The sequence below is a fragment of the Echeneis naucrates genome, chromosome 4 (genome assembly GCF_900963305.1).
Source record: "Echeneis naucrates chromosome 4, fEcheNa1.1, whole genome shotgun sequence".
Classification (NCBI taxonomy): domain Eukaryota; kingdom Metazoa; phylum Chordata; class Actinopteri; order Carangiformes; family Echeneidae; genus Echeneis; species Echeneis naucrates.
In genome coordinates, this window is record NC_042514.1 from 3660488 (window position 1) to 3676462 (window position 15975).

At 44.7% G+C, this 15975-nt stretch overlaps 1 protein-coding gene across 3 annotated transcripts in view; it reads left to right on the forward strand.

Moving 5' to 3' along the window:
* Positions 1 to 15975, forward strand: part of p3h2 (prolyl 3-hydroxylase 2) — a 52750-nt gene that overhangs the window by 29995 nt on the left and 6780 nt on the right. The window contains exons 2-15 of one of the 3 annotated variants that reach the window (XM_029499446.1): positions 3204 to 3356; positions 4331 to 4520; positions 7902 to 8033; positions 9891 to 10018; positions 11654 to 11743; positions 12098 to 12138; positions 12325 to 12416; positions 12507 to 12634; positions 12755 to 12850; positions 12955 to 13105; positions 13399 to 13516; positions 13595 to 13670; positions 13836 to 13976; positions 14536 to 15862. In XM_029499446.1, the coding sequence (XP_029355306.1) occupies positions 3204 to 3356; positions 4331 to 4520; positions 7902 to 8033; positions 9891 to 10018; positions 11654 to 11743; positions 12098 to 12138; positions 12325 to 12416; positions 12507 to 12634; positions 12755 to 12850; positions 12955 to 13105; positions 13399 to 13516; positions 13595 to 13670; positions 13836 to 13976; positions 14536 to 14628 (1629 nt within the window). In that variant the 3' untranslated portion in view covers positions 14629 to 15862. Of the gene's footprint in view, positions 1 to 3203; positions 3357 to 4330; positions 4521 to 7901; positions 8034 to 9890; positions 10019 to 11653; positions 11744 to 12097; positions 12139 to 12324; positions 12635 to 12754; positions 12851 to 12954; positions 13106 to 13398; positions 13517 to 13594; positions 13671 to 13835; positions 13977 to 14535; positions 15863 to 15975 lie in introns of those variants that run through there. The other 2 variants (XR_003840643.1, XM_029499445.1) reach the window with 2 other exon arrangements.

A 15975-nucleotide genomic window follows, 5' to 3' on the forward strand; every position in this document is an offset into this window, starting at 1 on the left:
GAGCTGAGCCGACACCGACAGCGCTAAGCACTATGCCGCCTGTTTGTCATAATGACAGTCTCATTTCAAGTCTGTGATTGATTTCCAATGAGTCCTCCTGAGGGGGTGTTTTAACCTTTCCCTCAGCCCTTTTTGATGGATGAGCCCGTGTTTTTCATCCAGAATCTCAGAGCTTGGACCTTTCTCAGTTTCTGTCGGTGTGATGCATTACTCCACGCTCAGAAATCCCCCATGTTGGATTAACTGCCTCCACGAAGTAAGCGAGCGTCGCCGGTCCTATCAAATCTGAAGGTAAATCTGTTAACGCCGAGGTTGAGATTCAAACTGTGAAGCCCATGATAGCTCAGCTTTTTCTCCTCCCTCAGCTGTTTCTGCTTAAAGGATCCTTCCTGAAGTGTTGAGGTATCATCCATGGAAATAAAAATGCCAGTTTATGAGGGAAAAATACAGGGAGTCTCCCGTATTGGAGGCTTCTCCCGGGGTGTCTGGTCTCGGGACAATAGATTTGGCAGTAGCTGACCACAGCTGTGTTTGTAACCCCCCCCACACACACACATACACACACACACACACACCTCTATTTGACCCTCTGGACCAAGCGAGGCCGAGGCGCCGGAGGAGGAAGAGGAAGCGGAAGAGGTGATGGAGGCAGGTGAGTGCAGACTGCAGGGCAACTTTGTGTCTCACCTCCTTCCTCCTCCGCCCTTCGTCGCTGTTTAGTCTGCAGATTCAGGAAGGCCAGGTCGACAACGGCATTGTAGGAGGAAGTTCATCCCTGAACACGATGCAGCCGTTTGCACCCTCAGTCAGAGGAAAACCTCCAACCTCAGATAGACTTATACTGCTGTCATCACTCTGATGAACTCCAGTTTTAGCGCAGCCTCAAACATCTCAGTCGGATTTGAATTTATTCATGTTCCCATATTTTACAAGAACTTAAAGAACACAAATTGGTTTCAATTTGTTGTGTTTGTGCAAGAAAGTGTTCCTAAGTTGTGTTGATTCTCTGTAGTTAATTTTTGGAGGTAAAATCCAGGAAGTCCAAATCTGAACATCACAGCTGGAGTTACACAAAACTTGAATATTGATTCAGACTTGGTCGCTTTGGAAACATAGAGAAAGGCATCACAACAACACAAAGTGTGTCTGTCCCACAGTTGTGCTTTTGAATGCCATGTCAACAAACCTTTTCCCTTCTGCTCTCCTGGCCATTAAGGACATAATAAGTTCTTCTGCATATTATTCACTAAAATGTGTCCAGAGGCCCCCCGCGTCCTCCTCAGCCGGTCGGGCCGAGTGTGTCCTGGTGGCTCCAGCCAGGTGATCTAACCAGGAATGTACCCGGCTCTTTGGCCTGTCAGGGCTAACCAACCGTGTCCGACTGGGCTTTTCTTTCCTGCCTCCACATGAAAGAGACCCGATTTGGTCCGACAGGGGAATCATTCTTCAAAAAGAAGTGGGCCGTTTGTGGGATGGAAAGAATCCGGGCTTCTTGTATCGCAGCAGTTCAGCTTTGAGCTTTATGATGCACCGTGCAGATTTGGTGGGAATCTTTCACCTCCCCCGTTTAGAAAGCACAAGGTCGTTGTTGTTCTGGTACTTGCAAGAAACTAGAATGTCTATGAGTGGAAATCCCCAAGTTTTATCTGGCCAATTCACCCCTGTGTGTGTGTGGAGGGGGTGGGGGGGACAATGCCAAAAAAGAAAAAGGTTTTTGTTGTATCAAGTGTCTTTTCGTGGCACTCGAATGAGCGCCGAGCGGCAGAAACAGAGAGGTGAGTGTGTTAGAAGGCGTATCAGTCTTATATCTTTGGCAGCGAGGCCAGACTGACCTGAACACTGCGGTCGGCCTCCAGTTTGCACCTGTGGGGAAGATGAACACACACACACACACGAGCAGTCGTCTTTGTTGCATCCCCCGCTATTTCCTTCTGAAATCCTCATGTGAGCCACTTATTTTTATAAAAATAGGTTTATTAATTCCTTAGTTGGCACGCTGCTATAATGTAATGCATGAAGATGAAATGGTGAACGAGGGCACGGGCGGCCAGCAGCAGGCTCTCTGTGTTGTGGGTTTGTGGAGGTGTGCTGTTGTGTAACCTGCCTCTGTTGAGGCTTGAGCAAGATTAGGATCTTCCCTGAATGGAGCCAAGGCACGTGGTTACAGTGCAGTTACTTCAAAATGATGTTTTTTTGTTTTTGTTTTTTTAGAGCGTCATAAATTTACAAGTCAGCAGCTCACACCAGATATCTGGAGTCTCCTGAACTGAGCCGAGCCGCAGGGGTTGTGTGTTTGTGTAACAACAGACACTCGGACGCTTCTAAAGTAATGTATGGAGGATTGTGGAGGTGGTGGTGGTTGTTGTTGGGGGGTGTTATCTCTTTTCAACATCTAATCTCTCTGTAGTGGAGCGGCTTCAACGTTGTGGTTAAAAAAAACTCTTTCGCTTATCTTTAAAATGAAAATAATGCTTTCATTCACGCTTCATCAGTTTTTGTCTTGTCTTATGTTCAGTCAATAAAGAGGCCATGATTAAGTAAATCATGGTTTAAATGTTTAAATATACTCAGTGTTTTTGTATGTCGATCCTTTAAACACGTTCTGGGGTTTGTTGTTCATGTTTGGGTTCGGCCAGCTGCGAAGCCGGAGATATGACAGCTGCTGGCCTTCGCAGAGGACCTGGTCTACAGCGTATCGCAGGCATCATTAGCATGAACATACACATCCTGGCCGCTCAGTGTTTCCCACATCTCCTCTCCCTTTTCTGTTGTGTTTATGGTCGACGCCTTTCTCCGAATCTGGAGTCCAGGAGTCTGACTGACCAAAACCTGTCACCACTATAAAATTTTAAGGAGCGTTTGTTTAAAGTTTGAATGGCTTAAATTTTCGGGCTGCAAAAGTGAAACAAGCAAACATCCCCATCGCTCATAATCCCCTCGCTGGTTGTGACTCAGATGGAGTTTATCCATTATTCAAAATGAGTTTTGGAAGACACAAGATTTAAACCTGATGACCTCAGGTCATGATGCCAGTTGTTAGTTTGGTTCTTTTCTTGTTTGTTTGCTTTGTTTTAATCTTCCAAAAGCAGTGGAACAAAAAATCTTTTTCTTCACCCTGAAGATGTTTCTTACTGTTTGCTAATCACAGGCCCAATGTCTGCTCCTGCGTCCGTTTTAACCAAGTCTTTCTTTCTCCCCCCCAGTTGAAGCAGCCTGACAAGGCGGCATCGGCAGCTCACACCTATTTCCAGGCTAATCCCGAACATGTGGAGATGGGCCAGAACCTGGAGCAGTACAAAGACCTGCAGGGTGTCGAGGAAAAGCACTTTGTAGACAGAGAAGCCCGAGCTCATCAGGTAAATCAGGAAAACCAATTCAGCGCGTTCAGGTGTGAAATAGGTATAAATATCCTTTTTATGTTACAACCTTATTCTCCTCCTCCTACATTTTAACGGCCTGTTGCATCGCAGCCATCTTTTATTAGTCAAAGTGTCTGGCCAGTGACTCTTGATATTCTGCATCAGTTCTTTCCAAGAGAGAAAACTGCAGATGTTCTCAGAGGGGAGGGTTCTTTTGTTTTGATGGTCGTTGCAGTTTAATGACTGGAAACGAATATGTGTCTTTTATGGCTGTTTACGGTGAAGCCGCTGGATCCTTTGTCTTTTGCTCTAGTGTCTGTCTGCTGCTTCTCTCTCTTTATCTTCAAGTCGAAAACCTTTTTCACATCTTCGGAAAAACTCACTGAATGCCAATTTGCCTTAGAAACTGTCGTCCGTGTCCACTCATCCGTTATCTACACTGCTGATCTGCGCAGGGTCGAAGGGATGGTTGGCTCGTCTGTATCACCCTCATGTCTGCAGGCCATTTAGTGTCAGCAATTTCATCTAAAGTGAATGTGTTTGAACTGTGGGAGGGGGCCAGAGCGCCTTTAGGGAGGAAATGCAAACTGAAAGGCCTCAAGCCAAGGGGTTCAAACCCAGAGTAACCACCGCTCCACTGTTCCACCTCTTCCTCCTCCAACATGTCGGCTCTGTGATAGACTGCTGACTTGTCTGCTGCCTTCCTCCTCGCCTGCCTGTAAAGAGAAGCAGCATGGCTATTATTGAAAATGGTTATTGTCAGTGTGCAACGTTACAGTTCAAGTAAAAAGTTATACATTATGTCACTTATTATTTCAGAGCTGTAATCCTTTCTTGTCCTGTTTAAACATTTGATCATTGCTGCTGCAGGGAGCTGAATGTGCTGTGGAGGAGTTGTAAATGCTTTAATAGACTTTACTTCTAACTAGATCAGACAGCCAGAAGCAGTGATTGAACTCTGTCTCACGCAGCACTCATTCACGGCAGCAGTGAGGCTGTATGACAGCGGCGACTACGAGGGAGCCATCGCTCTGTTTGAGGACGCCCTGGCGGAGTATTATAAAGCAGATGTGGAGTGCCGGGCCCTGTGCCAGGGACCGCAGAGGTTTGAGGGTCACGATCATCTCCGCTACCGCTACAGCCTCCATGAGCTTGTGTCAGGTAAGGCCAAACAGGAAACAGTTGCACATCACTAATACTCAGGTGTCTCTTACAATCTCGGACAAATGAAGGAAGTGTTTTATCACCTTATCGTGACTGCTCCGCCAGCGCATCGGTCTGCAGTGCGTAGCCGTGAGCCCTGAGCCGACCTTCGCTGTGCTGAGAGAGCCTGGGGAGCTTTAGGCAAGGCCGAGCGTTCCTCTTCACGCTCACTAGGTGATCAAATCTGCCAAGCAGTGGCTTGGCACTGGATGGAAGTTGGCTCTGGGCAGATGAGGGCAGATGAGGGAGAAAAGGCATGTTTGGACTGCAGGATGAACGGAAAACAACCACGGGTGAAATCAAAGTGCTACAGCAGAGCTTTTACAATGCAAAACCCTCAAGATGAGAGTTGTTTAATTGAAATGTATCTGTGCGGGCATGTTGGGAAAGTAAACTGTGGGGGCATCCCAGTATGAAAGCATATCAGTGGCTGTTATTTCTACATCGACAAAAGGCCAGAAACACTTCTGAGAGCTCTTGAAAACAGAAGAAATATCTGTTGAAATACAGATTTATATGTCGGGATATCGGCTTGAATTTTTCTGGTGATAAAGATCGCTAGATGTCAAACTCGAAAAGCTTCAGAATAAAATCAAAATAGAAATCTGAGCAAGGCACATACGGAGTAATCCGTGGTTAAAATTGGACATCGGGTCCTCTGTGCTTGTATTTTTTTGTACTTTATTTTGTTATTTTTGTATGATTCACCACAGCGCCGCTGTCTTAACTTGAGAAATACACGAGCGGTTTCTCTCTCCAAACTCATCTGATCGTGGACTCGCTGATTTAATAGGTGAGAGCACTTCACGGTGCTGCGTTGTCGAGACACGTAGAAAATTTAAGGTCCGGCCCAGATCCAGCTCTTCCAACTGACTGCCCGAATCAATAGATTTTTGGGAGCACTGAGTTTATTCTGTATGTTTTACTAAACTCTCCGGAGAACACCACATCCAGATGCAGCTAGGAAACTGATTTTGCACAGTCTCTAATGAATAAATCAAATCATGAAAAAGCCAGAATAACAGAAAGAAGGACGAAGCGGGTCCCATTTGGCTCCACGTGCTGACTGATGTTCCCTGCTGTTTAAAACAATTAGCTGAGCTGTGTGCAGTGAGCTCGGGGATTTGGTGGACATGCTCCATTACAGCCTTGGAGAGTCCAGGAAAACATCCTGAACCGGGTCCAGGAGAGCCGCCTGAATGCACCCCAGGTCCTCTGATTCAGTACGAGTCATCTCCTTGTCCTTCTTCCCTTCTTCTCATTCTTATCCTCCTTTTTCTTCCTCCTTCTCCCTCCTCTTTGTCCACCTTTCTCCTGTCTTGTCCTCTCCTTCTTTGACCTGACTGTACTTTGTCTCTTTACTTCCCATCGTCCAACTCCAGCTTTTTTTTTTTTTTTTCCTTGGCGTCTTTTCTTCTTCTGGTATTTTTGGATGCTTCGCCTTGTTCCCTACAAATTACGCAGAAGTCATTACAATTAGAAACATTAAAAAGAAAAAAAAACTGCTTACTTGGGTTTCCTTTATCATTTGTGTTGTTGTTGAACTTGAATTGTGAAAGTTAATACTCAGCGTTCATTTTATTAGGCACAGATGTACAATTGAAACAAGCTGTATAATATCGTCCAGTAGACAAAATTTTTTGACTATGACTTCAGTAATTAACATCCAAGTTAATGTCAGACCACAAACACCAAAAGTGACAGTCAGTCTCATACTTCCCTCCCTCCGTTGCTGTTTTCTCTCCTTGACTTCTCCCATCTGCTGCTGATCAGAGCGGTCCAACAACAGAGGTCACTGTGAGACGGCTCCAGAGCGGCCACTGGCATCCATCAGCCCCCAGCCTCTGAGGGTTTTATCACCGAGCGTTACGCAATCGAACAGTTTTAACAAGCTTCATAAATAACGCCCACCGATCTCTTCTCACATTTCGTGTCATGTGTTATCCCTTAATTTTGTTTACAACTTGGTTTGGGGCCGGTTGGCTGCAGCAGAGTCAGGCATGTGTGACGTGGAGGGATGAGTGAGTGTATCCACATCACAAAACACTTGCAGCAGATGATAATTAAGCGATTATACTTACACCAGTTTTGGTCAGGGGTGCTTTTGTTGATACGAGTCAGGCCTTTTTCTCTGGAAACTGAGGCGGATTGTGCGCGGTAGCCACAGCCTAATTGCTGACAAGTGTGCTTTGTCTCAAATATGTATGGCTCAGTTGCAAAAACACTGAAGATGATGGCTAACGGGTTTGTTTTACTTACTGTCACGGTGCTATTTTCCAGTAACGCAGTGGTAGTCGGTGTGATGATTGTGTTTATTTGTGTTGAGATGTATATAATAAATCCTGTTTTGTGGGCTTTTGACCCAGAAACAGATTTATATTACACTTTGATTTTAACCTAACACAAATCAAATCCCCGGCTCCACTGCAACTCTAAACTCGAGGTTTTGAAACACACCACGGCTCTGTTGTACAACAGTGAGGAGAAGTAGCTGCAGCTGCTCAGAAGTGGCCTCACTGCACACGCAGACACACACAAACACACAGGCGTGCTGTCATCCTCGAGACACAAGGAAATGACATGAAGCGTCCTGTGAAATGTGGAAATCCCACCGAGGATCAGAATCTGTCACCACCTGAAAAGCAACGCGCTGTAAGCGCCCATGATGTCAGGAAGGGGAGGCGGCAGCTTTTCCTGGATCCGATTCACATCAGCCACCGAAGTCCAACATCATGAACTGGACAACAGGAAACAGGTTTTCGGAAACTGATCTTTTTATTTTCAGCAGTGGACATGCTATGATATAGTCCCATGTTTATTCAGGCGCTACACAAAGTCTACTTTATCATCTCGGGTGAGTCCAAAGCAACATTATTGGAGTTTCTCAGCAGATTTAATGAACTCTTTTAGTTAAAAAGATCATCATCATCATCATCATTCCTGTCTGAAGCAGGATTTTAGACCGAGAAAGCATTAACTCATTCCATACACGCAATCACTGGCAAGGTCAACATTTCAAAGATTGTCTCTGATTTTTTTAATACAGTAAGTTAAATGTTTGCAGAATAAACTTTACTGGATGTTGATGTTTTTCAATTCGCATATTTTCTTCAAGTCTGACTGTAAAATTTTCAAAATACTAAAAAGGCCGCGGTTTTGACGAAACATTCAGACAAGTGTTGCCTCTTTTGGGGGATTTTTAAAAGCAGCATTTACAGCCAAAATCAGTCTCAGGTGAGATGAGCTGGATGAAGGCGGCAAGGCGCTCCTCTTCCATTAGGATCCGGCCACAAGAAGGAACTTACTTTAGAGCTAAAGCAGACCTCCTCTGTGTTGCAGATCACTTCACTCAGGTGCTGCACTGTGAACATGAATGTGTCAGAGACCTCGCCACCCGGCCGGGCCGCCTCTCCCCCATGGAGAACTACCTGCCTCTGCACTACGACTACCTTCAGTTCGCCTACTTCCAGGGTGAGTGGAACATCAGAGTTTTTTAAGTCAGACATAGAGCTTATTGGTTTGATTTCTGTCCTTTCATGTCCGTGTGAGGCCTCACAGTTCCTGCCGTCATTCCATAAAGCACCTAAACTGTTGAATGCAAAAAGTATTAAAGCAACAAACTCGGTGCTCATTTTTAACCAAGAACTGGAAAAATCACCTGATGATTTCTCTGTTTTTAAATGTTTTCTGTCTCAGAATAAAAGTGCTTTGATATTTGAATCCTGTGTATGAAAGGTAATTTCTAATTGGTCGATCGTTTATTGATACTATCCATATTGTCATGGTTATTTTTGTTATTATTTAGTAGTTAATGAACGTTGTTTCTGTCTGGCACTCTGTTTGTCTGGAGTAATTATGAACAAAGAAAATGGGCACACCCATAGCTGCTACACACACGAACACACATGTTGACCTGAAGCAGCTTCAGACAGGTTGAGTCTTTCAACAATGAGCCCCTCCCCGTTTCAGGTTTCATACTAAGTGTTATTGATATTATGTGCTGTGTGTTTGAGTCTTTCTGGATGACTTTTATACGGGCGTGTCAGGTCTGAAGGCTCTGACCGTGTGTGTGTGTGTGTGTGTGTGTACATAGCCTCGGGTATCCTATTGTCGTTGCAGTAAGAAAAACGCTCTTCTGGGTACGAGCGTTGGCAGAGCAGCAGAGTTCAGTCAGGAACGATGGTGTGTTGAGTGGTTGTGCGATCACCAGATTATACTTAATGACTCATAAGCATGTGGCTCTAATAAAGAAAAGTGGATCATTTGGTTTGTGCAAACACACCAAATCACACTGCTGGTTACTGAAAACCACAAGTGGGTGTGCGTGAGTGTCTGTGTATGTGGGGGCTGATAAAGACTCTCATTGTGTCATAGTGTTGTTTTTTGTTTATTTTCCTGACTTTTTATCAAACGCCGACTGCTTTTTGTTGATAGCCATTCAGTACATTTCTATTCTTCCTCTGCTCTGTAAAAGACTCACGCCAAACTCCACACAGAAAGGCCCCAGACATGGGAATCAAACCCAGAACCTTCTGATCACACAATGAAGGCTCTTATTCTGATGGCGTTTCCAGCTTTACAGTTTTATCTTCCTGCACTAATGCAGAAGGATGTGAGAAGGATGTTTGGAAGAGAGGCGGCAGGATTTCTTAAGGGAACGGCATATTTATGGTCCACGGTCAGCAATCCAAGCGCTCCCCTGCTTTGTTCCCCACAACAGTGCTGCAGGACGGTTGCCATCGGGTCAGCCGCCTCCCGCTGCTAAAGTTTCCACTGTAAATCCTCAGTGATGCCTCGTTCTCTGCTTTCAACTGAGCTCAAATCTCGGGACTCTCACTGACCTGGTGAAACGCAGCCGACGGGAGCAGAGGGGCTGCCACGGCCTCGGCCAAGGAAGGAAGTCTTTGGTTAACCCTGCGCCTTCACGAGCTAATGAAGAGTGTGTTAGCAGCAGCAGAGGGTAGCTGGTGTGTGTGCGAGTCAGGACAGTGTCATCCTGATTTCTGTTTGTCTCACTTAATTCCCTTCTGTTGTAACAGGCAACCCATGGATGGTGTGTGTGTGTGTGTGTGTGTGTTGTTTCCACTATGTCAGAGTGCAGCTTTTGCTCCGTTGTAGTAATGGTTTTGGAATGTGATAGATTTCCCACATCGCACTTACACTGATCATCCAGTCCATCGCTGAGCATCACTGCAGAAAGTAAACACGGCTCACTCGCACCTGGCAAGATCCTTGGTTTGTGTGTCTGATTGTGTTACAGCTCCTTAAATCTGTTCTCGTGTAAACTACAAATGGAGAGCTGAGCGGCTGTTTTTTGTGTGTCTGCAGTGGACAGGCTGGAGGAGGCGCTGCAGTGTGCGCTGACCTACCTTTTATTTCACGAGGGAGAAGAGTTCATGACCGACAACGTGGATTATTACCGAGAGGTGCTGGGTCGCAGCGGAGAACCGCGAGAGGTCAGGACCTGCTCTGGGGACACACCGTAAAACCTTAATGATTTCATGTTTTCACCACAAACGTTTTAAAGTTAAAAAGGACGTTTGAAAGATGTTTTAAAGGATGCTTTTTATTCAACCTTAGGATGATGCAGGAATCCAACTGAATCAAAAAACATTTTACAAAGAGGAATTAATAAGCAGACTGAAATCAAATTTTTCAAATGAGGATAGATGGAACTGACAGATTTTACTAAAAGCTGCTTCAAAATATTCAAAACTTCTTGAACTTTTAGTATTAAGGATTTAGGTTTTAGGTTTTGGGATAGTTTTCTGGCTTGTTCGGATTATCGCAAACGCATTCACGCATACATTAACACTTGCAGGCCTTTATTAGACTTTAAAAAAAAAATCCATCTGAAGCAATGACATTTCACTATAACTGCTATATTGTGAGCAGATCTGGAGTCAGGAAGCTGAATTTTGGACATGATTGACTGAAATCCGGAGGAAAAGGAAAGAGGGAGGAGATTGAAGGAGAAAAGGAAGGAAAGAAGGAGGCAGCAGCGCCGTTTGCTGTATTTCTTGGATGAACTTGCCACTCGCTGCTTGGCAGGAGTCGCCTGATAAAGTTTGTTTTTCGCTTGTATATGTTCTCCATCCAGCTGGACGAATTAGGCAAATTTTGCTACGTCAATGTCTTTTGGCATCGTCCTAATTCCCTTCCCATAATCCTTTTGAGTCGTTTAAGGCTGACAATCTATCTGGCCTGTCTGAGAAAAAGAAATCAGCCACTTCAGACGTCGTGCCCTTCCTAAACTCTGACCACCAGCACTTTGTTTAAGTCACAGTTGCACAACCTCCTTTCCTAGAAAGCCTGGTCCTCATTACGGCGAGCGAGTTTCCCAGCAGGACTGTGTGAATGTGCGAGTCACGCCGCACATGTGTGTGTTTGAGATAAAGAGAAGCTGAGATCTGACAACTCGTGTTTTTATTCATAACTTCACATTTTTATGCTCCCAAACCTTCACAGTCACCGGCCCTCTCCATCCGGCCTCAGGCAGCTCATTCACAGAGACCTCGCCTCCCTGCCAAAGAATCCTGCCATTCAGAAACACTGGAGGAGGAGGAGGAGGAGGGTGGGGGTCATTTCAGAGCACTTACAGAAATCTGGAGTTGTTTTAAGAGTTCCTTTTTTAAATCACCACAAGTCATCAAACCCCTCAAGCTCAAAGTCAGACACCCACCCCCCCGCGCTGACAGACAAGAAAAAACAAAAAGCAAAAATAGGATGAATCCACTCCAAAGCATCTGACAAAAACCGCCTTTTAAAGCCAAACTGCCAAACTTCATGTTTGTTCACATATGATCCATAAACTCTAGTTAATGTTCAGCAGCTTTTTAATACTTTTTTTCTTGAGCTAATATGACTTTAAACGTATTGCCACACAGAGAAATGAATGTGTATGTAAAGCTGACATCATAAATTGGCTTGTACAGTCTTAGTTTAGTCCAGTTTGATTCCATTAATTCTGCCTCTACTGGAACTGTTTAAAAAAGACGTTTATGTCTTCAACATGGCAGCTTGCATTTGCATTTACCTGAACAACTCAGCAAATGATTTTCCCATGAGCCTTTTGGTGTGTGTGTTCACAGAAAGCTGCCTGGTACCTGAGGAGGCACAGACAGGAACTGGAGCTGCTGCTGATCGGCAGCAAAACCATGGGGGTGGAATTTACCGAAGGGGTGAGTCCAGAGTCGGAGCTGGCTGTGGGCACTTATCGACCGACCGGTGGCCTTCAGCTCTCCGTTTTACCCTGAAAGGAAAAGTGCATGTTTAATCCAACAGGCGGTTGCTGTTAATGCAGTGCACATGTGCCTGCTGCAGAGCAGGCCTCCTGCTGGGTGTCTTAACAGCCTGCTGCAGTCTTATTCTAAGAGGGGTAACAGGTGTCTGGCACGTCTGCTCAGCATCAGCTTCTTCTCATCCAACAGTGACGCCTGCTGGTCACGTTCAGACGTGTCTCATACTTCACACGCCTTTTGCCCCCGAACAACTCTAAAATTACTGACTACTGAGTCTTTGTGCTTTTTTTGTAGAATTACTGGAGCAGCACAGGTGGAAGAGACGACTCCAACAGGTAGAAAACTTTAAAAACAACTCTCCTCTGTTGTTTTCCTCCAGTTTGTAAAAGCTCCGATCCAAAGAATATGGATCAGGACGGAAGGGTTTCTGAACGAGTTCACCAGCATTTGTCCTCCTGAAAAATGTGCTTGTTGAGTTGAGATCCTGATTTCAGCCTCCTCCTCGCTCTCCACTCCTTCAGGATTCCCTCTGGCACAGACGGATGGATGGAGTACGTTCCCATTTCGGAGAAAAGGAACGTTTCTGTTGCTGCCCCGCAGAAACTCAATGAGGGTAAGTCCTTAGTGCTCCTTCCAGTCTTCCCTGAGCACCGCCGTGGACGTGCTGCTGCATTCTTGAGATGCTGCTCTGTGATCTGTGCAGGTGGTCCCTTAGTCTACGAGAGCGTGCAGCTGGTGCAGAACTCGGCGGCCTTGAACGGGTCCCAGCGGGTGCTGCTGGATCACGTCCTCTCTGAGGAGGAATGCGCGGAGCTCCGGCACCTGGCACATGTATGGACGTTACGCACAAGTTCAATAATCATCAAGAAAATTCCCTTTTTTTTGTTGTTGTTGTTGTTAACTGCACTTGGCTGATGATTATGAATCTGTGTTTGAACGTCTGTCCTCCAGGTGGTCACCATGGCAGGAGACGGTTACAGAGGGAGGATGTCCCCACACACTCCCAATGAGAAATTTGAAGGAGCCACTGTGCTTAAAACCCTGCAGGTACACACTTTAAAGCACCAGTCTCCCTCACACGTTTTGGGCCTGCTGCTGAATCTTAAAAAGCGAGCAGGCGGAACGTCAGCATGTGTTTGTTTCCTCTTCAGTACGGCTACGAGGGCAGAGTCCCGATGAGGAGCGCTCGCCTTTTCTACGATATCAGCGAGCGAGCTAGACGCATCGTTGAGTCCTACTTCCTGCTCAACTCCACCCTGCACTTCTCCTACACACACCTGGTGTGCCGCACAGCCATTACAGGTAAACACACACACTTGTAGTAGATATAATACATGTTGATGGTTCATATGAGAATATAATTTATACAGCAGGATATGGGGGGGGGTTTGAACTCCGAACCTTCTTGCTGTGAGGCGACAGTGCTAACCACATGGCCACAATGCCAGCTTGATCAGAATAAGGAATGAAATTACGTACAAATATTAATATACTAAGAAAAATAAAAAAAATTTACGATAGATGGAGAAATAAGGAAAACAGATTTAAGGTTTTCTGTAATTTTTGTTTGTTTTGTTTTGGTTTTTTTTTCGTAGGTCAACAAGACCACCGCAATGACCTGAGCCATCCCATCCACGCTGACAACTGTCTGCTGGACCCCGAGGCCAATGAGTGCTGGAAGGAGCCGCCAGCCTACACATACAGAGACTACAGGTACAGTCAGAGGCTGCTGCTGGAAAACAAAACGGCCAGATAAACACGCTTCACGTTCACGTCTCTCTTTGTTTCCAGCGCTCTGCTGTATCTAAATGGAGATTTCGAAGGAGGGGAGTTCATATTCACAGAGATGGACGCTAAAACCATCACAGTAAGTTGGTTTGCTTCCAAGGGGGATGTTTTAAAAATGGATCTGTTGCTGCAGTTCGGGGGTGAGACGCCTGGTTGGGGGTTCGATCTGCGCTAACATGATGTAAAAAAGATCCATCTCTGTCTCCCTGATGGTAACGCCGCCCATCGCTCTCATTTCCTCCAGGCGTCGGTGAAGCCCAGGTGCGGCAGGATGGTGGGGTTTTCATCGGGAGGCGAGAATCCGCACGGCGTGAAGGCCGTCACCGGCGGGCAGAGGTGTGCCGTGGCTCTGTGGTTCACCCTGGACCCGCTCTTCAGAGAACTGGTAAACCATGGCAGCACTTCGGCAGCAATAACGTCTGAATGACTCCTTATTTCGCTTCCTGAAGCAGACGTGGCTGAATTGTTGATCCTTGTATCCTTCCAGACGAGGGAGGCTTTAAAGTGACCGATGGTGTTTCTGGTGTTAGGTGTGATGACTGACTTTAAATTGTCCCATATCAAGCTGACTAAACCTGCATCCTATCGACTGACCATCAAGGGGCGACTCCACTGGGTGGCAAAACAAGTTGGATTGTGTTGAAGTCTATTGGAAAATGACCCTATTCCCCCCTCAGTCTGAAGTTAATTTTTGAAATGATGGTAAATGTACCATAAAGCAGGGGAAGCTTTAGGGGGCGTGGCTACCAGGTGATTGACAGACTGTACCATAAATATGGCAGCCTGTCTGAAAATCAAGATAAAGCTCAGAGTAGGACACCTTATCCTAAAAAGACCAAGACTATAAAAAGGAGTATTAAGCTCATCTCTCTTTGTCTAACAGTCAGTTGTTCGTCCAGAAGCTCCTTTATTTAATTTATCCTTTTCTTTTCTTTCTTTTCCAGGAGAGGCTGCAGGCGGATGAGGTGATCCAGGCGTTGGACACACAGTCTGTTTGGGGTCAGAGTCTTCACATCAACCCTAAAGATGAGCTTTAGAAGCTGCACCCCACCTCCAAATCAAATATATATTTTAACTATTTATTGAATGACCTTTGACTCAGAACATTTCTATTTTTGTACTGATTGAAGCGCAGGATCAATAATATTGAATTTTTTTTTGTGTTGTATACGTTTGTTTGTTGTTGTTTTTTTGTTTTTGTTTTTTTTTCATTGTTTCAGCTTTCATTGCGCATCAGTGCTTGAGTTTACCTTTGGTTCTTTTTCTTTCCTTCCAGTGACAGCCTCACCTTAAGAAAAAGTAGGATTTGCTTTGTCTCATTTTGTAACTGGTGTTTTCTTCTGAGGTCCGTTTCTCACTGAGCTGTGAAGAAGCCAAAGAAAAGAACAGCAGACATTGTTCTGCTTTGGTTCGTGCTCGCTCTTATCCTGGTCAAATATTCAGCCGGCTTTATTCAAACACACTTTGTACAGTTGTTAAAAAATATTAATCTCACTGGTCAGTAGTTTAACATAACATTAGATCTTTCTAAATGATATTATCACATACGCCTTTTTTTTTTCTCTTTTCCTCCATGCCAGTAATAATTATTGTCCAAATAGACAGTGCACTGTTTGTTTTGTTCTCCGGGAAGCACTCGTTTGAAAAAGCAAGCAAAAAAATTACCCAAGAAAAGATGTTCTAGTATGCTGAATATTTAAAGATCATGCACTCCGTCGTCTGTGTGTCTGAAACTGAAAATGTTTCCTGTCGCACTTTTTCCTTTTGTCGTGATAAATCACTCATCTCCTTTTCTGGGCACACAGAACAGAATACTGGTTTATATGTTCACTGACATGAGGGCATAGTGTGTGTGTGTGTGTGTGTGTGTGTGTGTGTGTGTGTGTCTGCGTGTGTGTTACTTTTATTTATGGGATATAAATAACAGACAGCTGCAGTTGTGATTGTCTGCGTTAAATATGAGGAACTTTTATTCATAAAAGATGCCAATCGTTCCTGTTTCAAGGAATACATATTTCTAAGGTCTTTTTTTTTTCTTGATATTTGTGTTGATACAGATGATAGGCCGAGTCGTGCACTGTAAATCCAACCAGAAAGAGACGAACAAAGAGTAGCTTTGTTGTTCTGCGTAGATTTAAATTGCTAACCGAGAACTTAACCCTGTCGTTTTACGAGGTTGGCCACTTTTGTTTCACTGATGTTTTCTTTTGAAATGCTGTAGCAAATAGAACAATGTATGTGTACATGCTTATAAATTAAAAAGTAATATTCCAAATCTATATTCAGTTGTGCTTTTGTTTTATTTATAGATACAAATGTAACTTCATTCATTTACCTAAATACAGTTTTTACAGAATGAAAAAGATATCTATTCATATCAGTAA